General features: G+C 50.7%; 1 protein-coding gene across 1 annotated transcript; it reads left to right on the top strand.

The window, feature by feature from the left end:
- Positions 1-1530: 1530 nt before the first annotated feature.
- On the top strand, positions 1531-2440 carry LOC124665397 (protein PROTON GRADIENT REGULATION 5, chloroplastic-like). Its single transcript, XM_047202845.1, has 2 exons — positions 1531-1953; positions 2044-2440. The coding sequence occupies exons 1-2, from the start codon at positions 1699-1701 to the stop codon at positions 2146-2148; spliced, it is 360 nt and encodes a 119-aa protein (XP_047058801.1). The 5' UTR covers positions 1531-1698; the 3' UTR covers positions 2149-2440.
- Positions 2441-19118: the final 16678 nt, after the last annotated feature.

The following is a 19118-nucleotide window of genomic DNA, read 5'->3' as shown; positions in this document are numbered from 1 at the left end:
ATACCGTCTGCAAGGTAGTATCCTTTGTTGTAGTGCCGACCATTGATCACATAGTCCACCGGGGGAGCATGACCCTCAACAAGCTTGGAAAAGACCGGGGAGCAGTTTAGGACGTTGATGTCATTGTTGGATCCGAGGCATACCAAAGAAAGAGTGCCAAATCCAAAGATCATGGGTAGCCACTGCTTCAAGTATCACGAGTGCAGCCTTTTTGTGACCCTTGTACATTCCTCGCCACGCAAACGGACAGTTCTTCCATTGCCAATGCATGCGAGTCAATGCTTCCAAGCATCCCTGGAAAACCTCTAGCTTCATTTGTTGCAAGGATCCTCCGAGTGTCTTCGACGAGTGGGTGATCTCAAGTAATAGTCCCCGAACAACGCTATGACGGCCCTGCAGAACCGGTAGAAACAATCAAGGGTGGTGGACTCCGCCATCCGAAGATAGTCATCTGCAGTATCACCGGGAGCTCCATACGCCGAGCATCCTCATAGCCACTGTGCACTTCCGCGGTGACGAAAATCCAACCAAACCGAGTGCAATCCGCCTTGCATCCGAAGTAGGGATCAAAGTGGCGATGGCATACACAATTTGCGTAAATAGCTTTCGCTCATCCCGAAACGACGCCGGAAAACACTCTCACCGTGCAATGGATTGTCGGCGAAGTAGTCGGCGTACAACATGCGGTAGCCCTCCATTCGCTGTCTCGGCTTGCACTTCCGGCGACCTCGTGCCGACCCACCACGCCGACGAGTTGCCGGTCCGGCGTACATGCTTGCCAAGCAACCAAGGATCATCATGTGCTCGTCGTCTTGGGCGGCTGCCGCCATCTCTTCTTGCATAAGCTCGACGAACATCTGCTCCTCCTCTTCGTCCGAGTCCATGGCCGGCGAGGCAAATGGACGAACACCGACGGGCGTGGTCGAGGCAACCCGAGCCGCGAGCGACGACGATCAGCAGGGCCGGAAAACGGGCGGCGGAAGAGCGAGCCGGATAGGCCGTCGTCCAAACACGGCGGAATATAGGCAGGTGGGGAAGGAGTGGCGGCGCAATCGGGCAACAAGCCGCCGGGGTGGTGCCGGCGGCGAGAGAGATACGAGGGGTGGGGGAGATTTTGAGCGACGTGGCGGTGGGGTTCGTGCGTCGAGTCACCGAGCGGATCGGGCCCTTCCCCGCTTTTCACTCGTCCGGAGTCCCCGAGAGCTCCCCGGGGGCCGGGGGGGCGTGGGATCGCCGGATGAATTTAGGCCCAAATCCGGACGAAAACGAGGAACCGGGGACGCGACTGGGCCGAATTTCGCCGTCCGGATGGAAAAAACGCTCGCCGGGGGCCTCCTCGGGGGACGAGTGGAGATGCTCTCACAGTCACTATCCGGGCTTGGTTGAATCGACTTAAGGATGACGTGGCGGAGAAATGGGGGAAAAGGCCAAGGGATGAGGACGTGGTGGCACGGCATAGGCCCTGCGTTCCTGCCCAGGAACTCCTCATCTCCTTACAACTGGAGGCAGCCAGTAGAGACTAGAGTCTAGAGAGAGAGGCTGCCTTGGCTTTGGCTGGCCAGCAGCGGTCCGTCATCGTCTTGGCTTGGCTCCGTCTCCACCACATCCCTCCTCTCTTCCTCGTCTCCTCTCGTTCTTGCTCATTCTCTCCCACTCTGCACAGCACAGAGCAGCACAGCACATCACAGAAGGGGAAGGATGGCTGCGTCTGTGTCATCCGGGCTTCAAGCTCTTCCGACATGGTCGAGCTCTGTGTCCGGTGATGACCACCTGGCCATGTCGTCGGTGTCGATGCGGCCCCGGTCGGCACGGCCTCTTCGGACACCCACGAGGATGGGCAACGTAAACGAGGGCAAGGGCATCTTCGCGCCCCTGGTGGTTGTGACGCGCAACATCGTTGGACGCAAGCGCTTCAACCAGCTCAGGGGGAAGGCCATCGCGCTGCACTCCCAGGTACATCTTCCTTCTTGAGTTTCACTGCTACCCAGCTTAATAGCAAGCATTGGTGACCTGGCATGGAAGCTTAATACCAAAATCAAACAGGTGATCACCGAGTTCTGCAAGACCATCGGCGCCGACCCGAAGCAGAGGCAGGGATTGATCCGGCTCGCCAAGAAGAACGGAGAGAAGCTCGGATTCCTTGCCTGACTCCCCCTTCCCCTCTTATCTTCTTCTCTACTAGCACAAGGGAATTATCGACTACTCTTCTATCCTTCCTTGGAGTTGGAGATGCATATTCATGTATACTAGTTTTCTGTTCTGGAGACGGAGCAACTACTTGAAGCAACACTGAGTTCAGTTAACTTTTCAGTTCAAACTGGATGGATGGATAGATGATGTATTCTCTACGGAGTAGCAGCATACATATATATCATGTTTATCTGCGTCCACGTATTTATGAAATGCAATGGTACTAGATAATGGGTATTTTCCCGATAAATCATCTGTGTATATGTTTTGAACAAGTTCTGAATGCAAATGGGGGCTTCCTTCACTGCCAACTCTTTTTTCTCTTGAAATTCCTTCACTGCCGCCATCTTGGCCTGCTGTTTCTGCTCAGGCCTTCCCTCCTTTTCCTGATACCGCCATCGCCCTTGGCCGCAGCAGGTGCACCTGTACGACGCCTCCAGCCATGGCCGCCGCTGCTGACGCTTCCTGGATCAGAGTGTTGATCACCGCTTTCCATTTCCGCAGAGCTCACACTCGTCGTGTCCGTACCACTTTGGTCACTGATCACAGGGATAGGGTTCATCTTGTCCTGCAAAAATTCCGGCAAGGCACTCTCATCATCATCATCATCTTCATCTTCATCTTCTTGTGGATCACATGGAGTTGCTTCCATGGCAGCGCCTGAACCTCCTAACCCGTTCAGGCTATCACCATGGACGTCTATGGGTATGTTGTCCACCAGCAACTTATTCTTCTCTGAATCAAGGACGATTGTCCCTATTGGACTCCCTGGCGACACGACATCTTCGGTGCCGCCTTCAGCTGCACCACCGTCATCCTCAATGCTCACAAACTCATCTGAGGACTTCCCATCACCGCCGGAGTCACCCAGGGCACGAGAACCGGCATGTTCACTGCTCCATACTTCAGGTGTATCGCTCTGACCTGAACCCGCGACACTGTCATCGGTTCTGGTGTCGATCTCCTCATCGCTTTCTTGAGTACTCGTCGTCATGCTAACTTCTCCAGCTTTCAACACATCCTCTTCACTGTTAGCAACATCTTCTTGTGAACTGGAACTATTTACTCCATCCCCTGTTAGTACTTGGACCGCTCGTTTGGCGGCATCACTAGCCGATGCCTCCTCATGGATGGCACCACTACTGCATACATAGTAGAAATAGTTAAATATAAAAAATCATGTATTAATTTCTCTAGATTGGCAGCACAGAATTAGGAAATCAAGCTCTGATTTAATCTTACCTGCTCATACTCTGTTCCAAAGATGACACCTTCTCTTCTGCTTTGCTAAGCAAGTCCAGTGCAGAGGTTCTGATACTGTCGGAGGAAAAACCACAAAACTGTGCAACTTGTAGCAGAAAATTAACATCTAACTGGATCTGCATATATATACAATACAGTAAGAGCACATTATCCCTGAGACAGAGCTGCTAATGTCTAAATGGATACCAAACCAAAGCAGCACCCAGTTGGCTTAACTGACCTGGTGAAGAAGTGTGTCCTTGGGAAGATTGTTCTGCGCGTGATGGAAGATCCACGTATCTAGATTGCTGTGAAGCCAGATAATGATGGCCTCCATCAGCTGCTGCAGCAGCTTTCTCATGGTTCCATCCTTGCCGGCTAAGATGACACCATACAGATCACTCAATCGCCTCAACCGTAGGAACACCACCTGGAATGCAGAGCAAGGCATTGTGCCGCCTTGTACATCATCTGTCCTTGATCTGTCCTGCAGACTGGACATGGTGTCTCGTATGAACTGCTGGCAGAACTGTGCCCATACTTGGCCGGACGCTTCCTTGATGAACAGGGTCAGACCGTCGAGTTCGGTCTGCGCGGCCTGATTCGACGATGTTTGGTTGTTGTTGCTCATGAAGATGCCGTGGGCGATGATGGGGAACAAGGAGACCAGCGTGGTGCAGTTGATGAGGAAGGAGAGCTGCCACATGTACTGCTGCTGCTGGTCAACTACATCCACGGCTAGGACGGAGTGCGTGTATTCTCTGAACAACCCGGACAGGAGGTGCAGAACTGAACTCTTCATCCCAAGACGCAGCAATGGGGATACGTCCTCTACGACCTCCTGCATCAATGTGGCGAATTTCCTTCCGCTGGCCGTGAGCAGGCAGTGCTCGGTTTCTCCACCGTTTGCTGGTACAGGGGATGGTGTTCTTCTCCGTAGGATTCCTGACATGAGGAACTTCCCCAGCACCCACGCGTCGGAGGAAACCAGCAGCCTGACGACCTTCTTCAGATGCTTGGTGTACGTCGCGAGCACCTTCTCCATGCAAGGCCGGATCAACGCCAAGATGTCTTCCTCCGGGACGACGGTTCTAAGCATGGAAGAGTAGGAGACGGCACAGTTGGCGGCCTCGGTCGCCAGTGCCAGCCCGTCGCCCGACCCGGCTTCTGATATGGACCCGACGTACTCGCGGAACGCGGCGATGAAGTCCTCGATCTCTTCCCTTGCCCACCGGCTCAGCTCGGGCGACGGTTGCTGCCTCCCGTGAAGGGCCACGAAGCTCCTCGACGCCTCGAGCACGGAGGAGAACACCGTGCACGCCAGCTCCTTGATGTAGTTCCTGTGTGACGACGACGAGCACCTCAGCTCGTCGACGCGCCGGAGGGCGTCCGAGCGGTAGAACTTGAAGAGGAGGTGGTTGGCCCGTTGGGAGTCCCCGAGCTTGCAGAGGCCGGAGAGCGCCCGGAGGAGCTCGCGTCGCGGTGGCGTCCGCGGGCTGTCGGCGAGGGAGGCGAAGCGGTCGGCGACTCTGGCTCGCCGGGCCGACAGCGCGGACATGCTCGACGCGATCACCCGGGCGTCGTCGCTGTGCAGTTGCTCTAGCGCTCGCCCTTCCGTTTCAAGGAGTTCCAGGGCTTCCTCCATCCTGTGCTCGGACAGGAGAACGTCCAATGGATCGACGGTGGTAGGTGAGCAGACATCGAGTTCGAATGGATCGATTGCTGAATTGTCCGGTACCATTGAGGAGGAGTAGATGTTGTCTGTGAGCTGTTGGATGAGGCTCCTCTGTGCCATGGCTTGCCGTTTGAGATGGTCGACATCTTTCTCGAGATCGCCAGCTTCTTGGAACAATCTGGCCGCCATGCATAACCAATACTACATATTATTCTTGATGCAAAGAATAACTTGATAAGTTAACTGGTGATTGATGAATGATGCTGCGGTATACCTGAGGAAAGAGAGGTATGTTAGATGAACATTTCTTTGGAAGTCTTCCTGCGACGCCTCGTTTATTTCCAGGAGCTCTGAGCACAAATGCTTGATGCCCTGCACAATGAGGTACCAAATAAGTTCATGGATCCTGATAGAGCTGAACGGAACAGGGTTGAAGAGATGTAACCTTTGCGGTCATGGAGTGGAGCTCCATGTTGTAGGGCGCCGGAGAGTTCTCCCCGGTGGTGCCTTCCTCGTCGTCCTCCTGCTCCTCATAGTCGTCATCCTCGTCGTCCTCTTCTTCCTCCTCATAGTCTTCTTCCTCGTCGTCATCATAGTTGTCCTCGCGACGGGGCTGCCTCCAAGAGGAAGCCATGGTGCAGGTGTGGTCGTCCTCACGAATGGAATCGCAATGGAATGCAGGCGTCTTGTACAGCTAGTACCTGTTGCAGATCTTCAAAGTAAAACAAGATGAAATACCCATATGCTATGCAGCTAGTCTGGCGCCAAGTGCCGGCCATCAGCATCAAAGACGCCGGCCGGCCTTGTTGCCTCCGCCAGGTAGGCTGGGCACACTTGCAAGAGCAAGTCAGGGGCTGACTGAGCAATCTTGGATGCCATCCAGACAATATCCTAAGGAAAAAGCTTCCCATCAGCCCACCGATCGAGCTGAGAAATCGGTCGTTCCTTCCGAGTGCCACCCGCATGTGGATGGGTCCCACCTTTCCTTATCCTAACGCTTTCTTCATCCTCTATTTCTCCTCCCCCACCTACAGACGCAGCGCAGCGCCGCCCCTGCTCTTCTTCCGACGAGCTCGCCGCCCAAGCTTCTCCCCGACGAGCGTGTCGCCCAGCTCCTCCCCGACGAGCTCGTCGCCCCTACTCCTTCCCCCGATGCGAGCGCCGCCCCATCTCCTTCCTGTCGAGCGGTCGTCCCAGCTCTTTCCCGACGAGTGTGCCTTTTGCTCCCCATCCAGCTGGGCCCCCACCTCCGGCGAGCTCGATCTCTGCCGCCAACCGCTCAACTACGGCGAGCATGCTACCCCTGCTCCTCCCGGCGAGCGCGCATTTGCTCCTCATCTATCAGCGCCCCCAGCTCCGGCGAGCGCGCTCGGCGCCGCTAACTGCTTGGATGTGGCACCACCCTGACCCCCAAGTATCGTTGTTGTGCTGTCGACACCGGTGCCGCCGTCGGCGCTGGAGATATGGTCAAGGAGGTGTGGGGCATGAAACGGTAATTTTTTTTGTTGGTTTTAATGTTAACTATTTGTTGTAAATATGTTGCTGATTTATTGTAAAGATAATTTTTGGCATGAAGCTCTGTTATTGTAAACACCCAAATAAAAAATGTTGATTTTGTTGTAATTTCTTGTTGTAAATATATTGGATATTTGTTGTAAAGATATTTTGGCACTAGAAATATTAGTTTGAGAATTTTTCTTGGTAAAATTATTTTTTACTATTGTTGTAAACAACCAACGTTTTTGTTAGATTTATTTTTAATTATTGTTGTAAATACATTAGTGATTTCATAGTAAAGATATGAAATTTTGGCTTTTTGTTAAAATCTTGGTTTACTATTTGTTGTAAACACCCAACATTTTTATTGTATTTGTTTTTAATTATTATTGTAAATACATCAGTGGTTTTATTGTAAATATATGAAATTGTTGTTTTTTTATTGAAATCATTGTTTACTATTTATTGTAAACACCTAATTTTTTATTGTATTTATTTTTAGTTATGGTTGTAAATACATTAGTGATTTTATTGTAAAGGTTCAAATTTGTTTTGTATTAAAATCATTATTGACTATTTGTTGTAAACACCTACTTTTTTTGTAGAACTATTATACTAGTACTAGAATGTTGTTGTAAAACACAACTTTAACCACGGTTGTCTTACCAGATGCCCAGCACCACACGATCTCTACCCGAAAAGTAAAGTCCAACCGAAAAGCAAAGTAGAGTGGCAAAGCATCTGCCACCTGACACCTGACATTGAACAGCACACGAGAAAGCGACGTGAGGGGGAGATGGATTAATTGCTACCGTAGGATCCTGATCCAACGGTCACGGAAGCAACCGATTTTTCTGCCCCGTATCGGGCGACCGACGGCTAGCGTGCCCCCCCGCAAAAAAAAAAAAACACAACAGACACGGCCCATGCCACAAGAAAATGGCCGAAATTAGAGAAGTGCTTAGAATGTACTTTAGAGGCACATTAAAAAGTGATAAGAAAATACTTGTGTTGGTAAAAGCTTTTGCTGCACATTGAAAAGGTGGCTCTAAATGTGTTGAACTGGCGCACTTTAAAAATGACCTAAAATTGAATTTGACGCTTTTTCCAAATCTGTCCCAAATTCAGTTCCGCTTCGCTTCTGTAAAATGTCCCAATTACAATTTTTAGCACTTCCATAAATTGTCCAAAATTCAAACTTGCAGCACTTTCATAATGCCTCTAGTCATTGCACAACATACTTTAAAATTTGAAACTCAACATAATTGTCACATAGTATGGCTACTACCAGATTCACAACAAATTCGATTCAACACCGTTTTACCCAATATTCAGATGCACAACATATTCAGTTCAACACACTATCATGAATCCTACACAAGCACGCTGTGTTCTTTCACACCATTCGTATTTAACACAGTATTAAGAATCGACACACCATTGCTTGAGATTTCCCCATGCCACTAGCTTGCGAACCCTCTGCTTTCAGCAGCTTCTCTCATGGCACTAGCCTTGAGTACATCGGACATCTTGAACTTGGCGAGTTGAGTCAACAAGATAACAAGCTTCGAGTCCTTGACCAACGAGCTGCTCTCATGAATCTCTTGAAGTATATCCCAAGTGAGCTTGGTGGTGTGGAAACGGATGATTTGATTAAAATCATTGTCACACAAGGCATTGCGTAGGACGTGACAATATTGAGCATTCAGGTGAATGTCCTTGATCTCCGCAGGAGTGGATTGGACGCATGAATGTCTAGGTAGCCCATTGCAACCACATTCCAAACAAGAGAATAAAAAGCTAACTAATAAACATGTTCTCATCTTATGTTTTTTATAGTGAATCTAGGATCCCTATAGGTTTTTGGATAATCAATGACAACACAATCAATTGTCAAGTGTTTTGGGATTTTAGCACTTCTGCTCCGGTGCTCCTCCCCGGAAAAATTTTAGACGCGTCAAACACAACAACAGTGAAGATCTTTTCATGCCGTCCGTACAACCCTGTACTGGCCCGTATGGTCCGTGTTGTGTTGTACCTCTTTTTTGTACGTATCTACGGTCATGTGTGTGTACGACGTGGGGCGGTACTTAGGCGGATGATATTGTTAACTAGTCACGTGAATTTTTTTTCTTACGCGATGTACACATACATATCAATATATACGGGTATACATGGGCTGGATATGAGTTTCGGCGGACCCAACACAGAAAAAACCAACTGTGACCCTTCAACTTCGTTTAGGGGGAGCATCGGAGCAGCCCTCGGATTTTAGTTCAAATTGCTAGGTGCATATGTCAAAGTTGAACCCCAAAAGTTGAGGAGAAATGTGGCTCTATGATTTCTAATTTTATACTTTCCTGAGTCATATGTATGCCGTATTATAAATAGGGGAACTTGGCAAAGTTGAGGAGATTAACCCATTGCCCCAGAACTATGAGACACCACATTTGCTTCGGTGTCCCCCCTTCGTTCAAACTGTAGTGAACTAAAACACATGAATGACCAAGATCTCTTTTTACCTCTTCGTAACCAGGGACGTAATAATTAAAAGTGAATAAAAAGTCACAAGTACAAGCTCTAAAGTAGCCACGGTCCGTTTAAGTCTATATTGTTCAGTAGTCGAACACGCAGACAACGGTATACGTTGAAAACCAAAACGTCCGTAGGTAAAATATTTCGTCGGCCACATTGGCTAGTAGAAACATTGAGTACACCTAATATATCTATACAAAGGTATATAGAGCTTGATATGAATTTTTACGGGCTAAAAGAGAAGGCACATGGAAAAACTTACCGCTTCAAATTTTGGTGAGGGGGACACCGAAGCAAGCCTCATGAGACACCTTTGTCCCAGAACCTCCGAACTAGTCACATTGAGATATTCACAAGTATTTTTTTTAAAACAAAGTCTCTATTTTTTATTTCTAGTGCTGAGCTTGCTACACACCCACACGGCCAGACCTATCGATTATTTTCTTTCCTCACCTTTGGAGGTATTCTAGTCTAGACAATTCGACACTTCCGAGTGAAGTTAGGTTGGAACCTCCATGCAAGGACTGAACCTCCAACTATTTCCAAGAGTGTTCTATCAGAGCATCTCCAGCCCCCCGTCCCTCAAAGCATTCTCCAAAGGGCGTCGGATCGAGCATTTGGAGGACGTGTTTCGTTCGTGCCACGTTTGGAGACGTCGCTTCCCAGCCGTGTCCCCCAAACGACGTTCCCAAACAAAATTCAAATAGTTTGTATTCAAAAGATATTGTTCCCGCTGAAGTCGTCGCGATCAGAGTAGCTGCGATCAAAGTACCGGACGCGCGATCATATTACAAGCCGACGTAAAAAATAGAAGAAGGGAAAGGGGTTGGGCGACGGCGACGCCGACGACGCATCCTGAGTCGACGTAGGCCCATCGATCACGACGAACTTGTCGTTATCTGCCCGGTGTGCATGCTCCGTCGCTGACGACGAGGCAGAGGCCGACGCAGATGTACTAGCAGATGCTGTCGCAGAGGCGTCTGCCGGCTCTTGCTTCGGGGTTGGGGTTGCTGCCGCTGCCTCATCCGCCGCCTCGTCCACCGCCATCTTGGTTCGATGTCGTCGAGGATCTAGCCTTTGAAGAAGTTGTGCTCCGTCAAGGATCCCGGAATGTACACCGGCGCTGACGTACTCCATGGGCTCGCGTTGCTGGCAGCGATACACCCACCAGCGCGTGCTGGTACGCGCGCGCCGCCAACGCCTTCTTCTCCAGCTGCGCCGCCCTCCGTCCCTTCCGCTCCGCCGTCGACATCTTCCGGCGCAGACATACTTGATGCCACTGATCTTCGGTCCAGCCTTCCGGCTTCTTCTTCGGAGCCGGCGCCTTCCGCGGCTTCGCGAAGGGCGCCTTCGCCCCTTTCGCCTCATCGCCCGGCGGCTTCTTGGCCGCTTTCTTGGCCATTTTTTTGGGGACTGTCGGCGGCGCCATGGATGGGGAGAGGGTAGCGGCGGCGGGAGGAACAGAGTAGCGACGATGGGAGGGAGAAATGAATCGGCTGGATAGGAGGTAAAATGTATTAGGAGGGTAGAAATGCACGGCGGGAGCGAGATTTGGCGGGAGAGGGGGACAAATTTTCCTGAGCCGCTGACGCGTTGGGCTCGCCATGCCTCGCCTCGCTTTTCGTTGTGTTCGGCGAGCCCCGAGCGTCCACTGTGTAGCGGGGGTGGACTCGGGGCGCCGAACACCGTATTGGGCCGCGTCGGACAAAAAGAGGCTTTGAGGGACACGGCTGAGAATGTTTTTTTGTCCGACGCGGGATGCTTTGGGGGACACGGCTAGAGATGCTCTCAGGTACTGAACGGCTCCAAGTTCTATCTCATGTGGAATGGCAGAGAACATAGGGAAATACCCGGTTACACCCAGGTGTACATGCACCCTATATTGAAAGTTCCAAAAAATCCTATTTCAAAGTTTCGGATTTTTTTTTAAAAAATACATGTATGTAGATATTATGTCGCTACTTATTTGTGCATATTTTGGGACAAAAATAAGAATATATATGACCTACACAAAAATGTGAAACAACAATTTCCTATTTCTATGAATAGTACCTCAGCAACCATTAGTGTCATTTGAATATTTTGTCATTTTCCTGCCTACACAAGTATCAACATAATATATACATGAAAAAAATTATTTCATTTCTTTTGGAACTTTTAAGTAGTTTTTTTCCCGGCTTTTAAAAGACCGGGTGCACATCCTTCCGTCCCGAGAACATAGTCTTTATACAGACAAGAACTTAGAGCATCCCAGTCGTCTCCTCCAAACCATCCTCCAAAAAGCACCGGATTGAGCATTTGGGGGACATGTTTTATTCGTGCCACATTTGGGGGACATCGCTCCCCAGTCCTGTCCCCCAAACGCCACCCCAATTTTTTTTATAGGGTTTTCGAAAACACAATCATTTATTAAATAAAACATACAAATAAATATGTTTGCGGAGATTATTTTCAAATTAAAATACAACAACCTATAAAACAACTAAACAAATGTAATAAATAAGGCTAGATCAAGGTGTCGCAACATTTTCTGATAATCCTTTGATCTTCCACATATGCTCAACGAGATCAGGTTGAAGCACAGATCTCTGCGTGCATGGCGAGGAAATCAGCAAAATCAGTAGGCAACTCATGATCAACCTTCGCAAGAGGGCCCTGACACTCATAGAGATCAACATGTGTCCTGGCATGATTTTTGCGGTCATCCTCGATGATCATGTTGTACATGATCACACAAGCCTGCATCACCTCCCACATTTGATCGTGAGACCAGCTTAGAGCAAGGTACCGAAAAATTGCAAATTGAGCTTCAAGCACACCAAATGTTCGCTTGACATCCTTCCTGCAAGCCTCCTGTCGCGCAACAAAGTGGCAATTCTTCTAACCTGATGGAGCCGAGATTGTTTTGACAAAAGTGGCCCATTTTGGATATATACGATCGGCTAGATAATAGCCTTTGGTATATTGGTGGCCATTGATCTCATAGTTGCATGGTGGAGCATGCCCTTCCACTAGTCTGCTGAACACCGAAGACTGCTGCAACATGTTGATGTCATTGTGTGATCCCGCCATGCAAAAGAAATAATACCAAATCCACAGGTCATAACCTGCCACAGCTTCAAGCACCACACTGCAATATCCATGACACCCTTTGTATATATCTTGCTAGGCAAACATGCAGTTCTTCCATGACCAGTGCATGCAATCGATGCTTCCAAGCATTCCAGAGAATCCTCTGGCAACATTTTGTGGCATAATCCTTGCAGTCTCTTCCTCAGTTGGTCCACTCAAATAGTATTTACAAAACTTTCCCACCACATCTCGAAAAAACTTGTGCATGCACTCAGTGGCAATAGACTCACTCATGCAAAGGTAGTCGTCCTATGTATCGACAGGTGCTCCGTATGCAAGCATCCTCATGGCGGCGGTGCACTTCTGAATCGACGAGAACCCAGCAACACCTACATCGTCGTGCTTGAGCTTGAAGTAGGGGTCGAACTCTCGAACGCCGTGGAGGATATTCATGAATAAACCCTTGCTCATCCTATACCGGCGCCGAAAATTGTCGGCCTGTGTTATCATCTACGAAGTAGTCGTTGTGCAGCATGGTATGCTCCTGCATCCTCTGCCGGGGCTTCGACTTCTTTCTCCCCGGCCTTAATCCTCCGCGGCGCGGCCTCTTGCTCTTCTCCGCCTCGGCGCCAAGCATGTCCTGGAGGGACGCGATAATCAGCAAATGTTCTCGGATGTCGTCGTCGAAGGCTTGCTCGTCCTCCAGCAGTCGGACAATCATCTCGTCATCGCTATCCATGTCTGAAGCAAAATCATTGGTTAAAATTGCGCTGCGGCAGACGAGACAACGAACAGCAGCCAATCGCGCCTACCTGGCAAGTCGTTGAACACCTTGTGTGTGCGGAGGTGGGGCGGATTTGACGCCGCGTTCTGGGATGCGCTGGCGAAGCGGCGACGGCGAAACGGCCGGCGAGAGTGCCAGCCGCGATGATGGTGCCGACTCTCAGAAGGGATCAGCCGTCGAAACGGCCGGCAAATCCAGCGGCGGCGGAGGGTTGGGAGGCGCAGGAGGGAAGACGCGACGAGAAATAAAAGGCGGGGTTATGAAAATAGTCGTTGACAGGTGGGATCCCGCCTCTCTTTTTGTTGTGTCCGGCGTTACCGAAGCGTCCACTGTGGGACGGGGATAGACTCAGGCCGTCGTACACTGTATCGGGCCGCGTCGAACAAAAATAGATTTTGGAGATGCGGCAAAGAATATCTTTTTATCCGGTATTGGGAAAACGCTTTGAAGGACGCGGCTAGAGCTACTCTCAGTGTTGGCCACCACCGCAGTGGCAGGACAGGATGCTTGGCGCAGTGCACGCCGCGCCCAGTCCGGCCTCGTCAACTCCGTACCCGCCAGACGCGGCGCCTGCTCCCGGCCCGAGGTCCCCAAACACACATCCTTCATGACGGAGCTTGCGATGCGTTCGAGCATCCCCAGCCGTTGGGGTTCCCCAGGCCGAAATCCGGCGTTATTTAGCGCCGGATGGATGAAGTTTTTGGCCTAAGGAGGCCCATTTTTCCAGCCGCGAGCCCATGGACGCGCACCCACCGCGTGCATAGCGACGGCGCAGTCACCGGGAAGGGCAATCGTCGGAGTTCCCTCGACGCATTGAACCGTCGCGAAGTGGACTGGAGAGCCGAAACGACTCGTCGGGAACGGTCGAAGTGGCCTCGATGCGAGAACCGCCGTAATGGAGCACGAACTCCGCGGAAGAGCAACCGCCGCTCTCTTTCGTCGAGAGACCTACATATAAGGTTTCCGACGGCCGACGCCATTCATCTGTTCTCTCGTCACCATCCTCCGTCAACCATGAGCGATCTCTCTTGGCCATCGGACACCGACAGCGAGGGAAGCCGCCCGGATGGCGACATTGGTGGGATAAAGCTGCATCGTCCAGCAGCGACGATTCCCCTCCGCCGGCCAGCGAGGACGACGACGAGGAGGACGAGGAGGAGGCCGAAGAGGCCAAGGAGCAGGCCGAGGAAGAGGCCGAGGAAAAGGAGGAGGAAGAGGCCGAGGAAAAGGAGGAGGACGACGAAGAGGCTGAGGACACTGACGAGGAGGAGGAGTCAACTTCCTCCGACGAGGAGGTGACGAGCCGGAAGCGTCGCCGCGACGACGATGAGGCGGGGCCTTCTAAGAAGAAGAAGTAGTTTAAGTTAGTTTTAAAGTTTTTATATGTAATTTTTATGTTTATTCGAATTATATTCGAAATATATATAATCTATCTATGTTGCACCACTTGAGAGTTCAAAGCTTTCGTTCGACGAGGGTATTGCCGTAGATCGGGAAGACGAGGGTTTTGCCGTAGATCGGGAAGACGAGGGTTTTGCCGTAGATCGGAGGCCATTGTCGCCGACAAGTTGGGGCCACACGCGCTTTCGTTTCGTCCGGAGTCCCCGAGCGCTCCCCGGGGGGCCGGGGATGGCGTGGGATCGCCGGATGAATTTAGGCCCAAATCCGGATGAAAACGAGGAACCGGGGGCGCGACTGGGCCGAATTACGCCGTCCGGATGGAAAAAACGCTCGCCGGGGGCCTCGTCGGGGGACGAGTGGAGATGCTCTTCTACCGTAGGATTACGTGACGACTGACGACCATCACGATCGTAAACTCCACTGGCTGATCACAGCCAAAGCGAGATCGAGCTTAATTAATGTCGTTTTTATTCGTTGTACGTACGTACGTAATTTGAAGAGAAACAAAAGAAGAAGAAAAAGGTTACTCGAGGTGTGGCCACCGGCGCTCTCATCTCGCCCACGCAAACGGGGCCGGCCGGTAGATTTCTTCTCTATATAGTAGAACTAGTACACAGCAAAATTAATAAGCAAAATCACTAGGCTAGCCGGCGGGAAAATCTACTAATACTTGGCCGCCTGCAATTTTAAGGCCCGGTACCTCAGAAAATATATTTGAGTTCGCCGCTCGACTGTTCAAATGTTGAACTAATCCGGTAGACTGGTAGTACCAGGTTTAACTATTCAGAAATTCTGGACATATTAATATTTTCTATAATGACCGAAGGGGTTTCACTGGTGCCTATGTATACCCCTCCCCTTTTCGTGGCAAAGTGTGAGAGTCAAGAGAGTTGTGGAAGTCCCGATTTCTTGACTTCTTTCCGCACAAATATTTTAAGACCTCCAGTGCTTTGAAAGAGCTTTCTTTGTGAATATTTTGCAAGGGCTATAAGATTCAAGTGCTACCCCAGTGTTCTCACCTTTTGGAGACACACACACCTCCTACCTAGCTAGAGAGTCACTTGGATACCTCCGTGGTGTTTTGTGAAGGAGCCAATAATTTTTGAAGGCCGGAGATTGTGAGTTTTCGTATGTTGTGGAAGCGATGCTTTGTTGAGCACCGATTATGTGTTTATATAGTCAGTCCAGTAGGTCATATTGATAACACATGATTATAGGGATTTGACTGAATCAGAGGATTGACTAGATCGGAATGTGCTTTATACTCCTAGCATATTCCGTTACATATATGGAAAGATATAATCCTTACATTCCCCCTTAATTTAAACTCGTCTAAATTGCATCCCTTTCCGGTGCTTTCCCTATTTCTCCTCTCTTCCCTCCCGCAGTCACAACGGAAGTACCATGGATGCAAGTGATGATGCGAATGTTGTGGATTAGAGTTGTTGATGTGTCGCTGTAGACGTAGCCGTGATGTTGATGTCGAGGTAGCCGATGATGTAGCCGTGGTCGAGGTAGAGATGGTCGATGTAGTACTCGTCGTAGTCGGTGTAGCCGCAATCATCAGGTTTTTTTTTTTGGACGGAGCTGCAGTCGTGGAAGAGGCACCTTGCGGATGTCAGAGGGTGCATTCCGGAGGGCGTCTTGCAGATGTCAGAGAACGCGGTCGTAGGTGACACCACCAATTTTTCCTAGACTAGGGAAACCACCGTGCCCACAACGGTTTTGCTAGAACCGTGTGCGCGGTTTTAGTGTCAATGCAGTTGCTCTACGTCAGACGTGGTCGATGCCATCGTCGATGTCGTGTTGCCTTGCAGAAGTACTGTTAGAGGGTGTGTGTGTCCATCCTAGTGGATGATGTAGTGGCGGCGGTGTTGACGAGGTGATTTTGTTGATGAAGACCATGTTGATGTAGACCTTGGTGATGGCGTGTCGGCGACGTTCGGAGCAGCATGCACGTCGGCGATGATGCGTCGCTTGAAGGCGTCCCTTGTGGCGACGATGATGTCGACGATGTGATGTGCTCGACGAAGATCTTGACTCGTGGTCCGATGTACTCGTGCAACTTAATTATGTCGTGTTTCGGCTTTTTGTACTTCGGCTTGATGCATTGTAGATGTTGGAGATGAAGGGATTTTATTTGTAGCTAAATGGATCTAATTAAATATGGGAAAAACTAATGAACATATCCGATCTTTGATCGAGACTGGGTGGCGCGCCCCCGAGAAGAAGATCTCCCTGGGGCCGACACGCGATGCGAAAGTGGTGGAAGTTCTATGATCGGCGTCATGAGACAACCCGCTCTGATACCATGTAGAGTTTTCTTGTATGTGGTGGAAGCGATGCTTTATCCAGCACCGGTTACGCGTTTATATAGTCAGGTCATATTTAGTAACACACGATTACAAGTATTTGACTGAATCAGAGGATTGACTAGATCGGAATATGCTTTATACATCTAGCATATTCCGTTACATATATGGAAAGATATAATCCTAGAGAGATCGCATATTACGTGTGAAGATCTACTCTTAGTGATTGAGGATGGACTTGATGTCCTAGGTCAAGGAGGGATATATGGGTCAATGTGACCAAGGCTTGGTGTCCTCGGGACTTTGTGTCCAAATCTCCGCTCGTACCTGCACGCTAGAAAATCAGCGCTCTGATTAGCAGCTGCCAAACGGTACATCATGTGCAAAGAAATTTGACTGCATTTGCTTGTTGAATGGTAAAAAATAGTTACAAGGGACTGGTAAGTGTACACATACATTTTTTTAAAGAGAAGGCCTAAGCCCTGCGTTAAATTAATAACGCCCGACATGACGAACACCAGTACATCAACGCTTACAAGGACATGCTGGGGTTATCAGCTTAACATTACAGCATAGGAGGACAGCAAGAGATAAAAAAAGGGGGAACAAGCAATGCTAACTAGAGAGAATCAACCTGAGGTTGGGTGGTTAGGAGGGTGGTTGTATCCCCAGTCCACCAGAGTTCAAACCCCAGGTTTGACATCTGTGTGTCTCATAAAGGCGGAATATTCTTTCATTGGGAGGCGACGTTCCCGTCGACAGCGAGGCGCCTGTGGTGACTTCGTCAATTTCAAGGTTCAATCCGCCGGTTCAGTCTTCCGAAGGTGCACATAGGGGTAGGGTGTGCGTGTGTGCGTTCATAGGGATGAGTGTATGCGCGTGTATGTGAGCGTCTGTGTTTGTACTGTGTTTCTCAAAAAAAAAAGCAATGCTAACTAGGAACTAGGTAGAGATCTTGAGCCCAACGAAGAGGCGAAGAATCCTGCTGAGAGGACGCGGCGCCGATACTGTCCAAACTAACAGACCTCCCAAGCAGAAACAGAGCATGCCCATGACCGAAGGAGCTTGGTTGACTTCATGATTCGAGATTCCGAAGGAGGAGGGCTTGAATGCGACGCCTCCAAGGAGGAAGACGGCGCCCAAGGGCGTCGACGTCGCCTGCACTGGCCAAGGCCTTGCCGAGCTTTCGCCCTAGCCCAACACCACCCCAAAGACGCAACCTTGACGCTTGTCCAACGACACACTAAGTCCACGGCTTGAAGAAGATATCATCGACGTCACCCGTGGCAAGACGCAAAGCTAGACAACCGCCCCTGGGTTTCTAGGTAGCCGACCGAACCGGGATAATCACCGTGTAAATGCAACCAGGAGACAGTGGCGGCGAGAAGCACAAAGAGGGTGAGAGGGTGAGCCTAGAGTCGATGGAGAAAGACTTCGCCCCGACCGAAGAAGCACACAAGTTTTGCAAGGAGGCGTGATCCAGCCACACGAAAGGAGGGATATTTGGTGGTGCCTCCAAGAAGGTAAATGGCGTCGAAGACGTCACCGTCACCCGCACCGGCCGTATCCTTGCACGGATTTCGCCGGATTCCCGTCCCGTACCAGTAGCCGGCCAACACCATGAGGCCGTAGAAAGGAACCATAAACCAGAAACCGCCGACAACACCTCCTCATGTGTTGCCGGCCCAAGAAGATGAGGCGACCCGATCCCAAGAGTCACCTACTCCAAGCTCATCGCCGACACCGACCACACCAATCAAGCAAGAGCTCCAAGATCGCGCGATGGCCTGTCCAAACCACCTTAGTCCATCCCATCTCACAGATTGACCTGACAAACCTCGGATCTGGGGAAAGAAGGTTCGATTTCCGCGGAAATGGCACAACACCTCGTCAAGAGCATGGCGAGGCGATAGCGAGAGACATGTGCTACACACCACCACCACCGCATCACCAGAGTGACCACGACCGGTAGTAGTCTAGTACCAGGCGACCCTACCCACCCCTGGAGCAGTGCCGCCGCCCGAGCCCACCCCTGGAGCCGAGCCCACCAAATTGCCCAGGGCCGCCGCCCAACATCCAAGGCCACGCTGACCTCATGGCCGGAGATGCGAGCCACGCATGGCCGCCGCTCGAGGAGACAACGCCGAAGACCACAGCCCGGAGCCGCCGCTCCGGCGCCCAAAAGCTCCCACCGAGTCCCCGACCAACAGCCACACCCTCACCAGCACCCACCCCAACCACGAGAGATCTAGAGGAGCCGCCGGCCTGGTGAGACATACCTGGACTGGGGAGGCCGCGGGTGGCGACACCAGCACCAACGAGCCACACGCGGCGACCTCCCTCCCTGTGGCCGCGCAGAGGGGCCGAGGGCCGAGATCCCCGCTCTCCCCTTCACCGGCACCGTGGTCTT

The sequence above is a fragment of the Lolium rigidum genome, chromosome 1, assembly GCF_022539505.1.
Source record: "Lolium rigidum isolate FL_2022 chromosome 1, APGP_CSIRO_Lrig_0.1, whole genome shotgun sequence".
NCBI lineage: Eukaryota > Viridiplantae > Streptophyta > Magnoliopsida > Poales > Poaceae > Lolium > Lolium rigidum.
Note: the sequence above shows the minus strand (reverse complement) of the source record. Positions and strands in the feature narration are given on the sequence as shown.

Coding starts and splice junctions, on each gene's coding strand:
- LOC124665397 (XM_047202845.1), top strand. CDS start 1,699: ATGGCTGCGTCTGTGTCATCCGGGCTTCAAGCTCTTCCGACATGGTCG. Junction 1,954..2,043: donor CCATCGCGCTGCACTCCCAG/GTACATCTTCCT, acceptor AAAATCAAACAG/GTGATCACCGAGTTCTGCAA.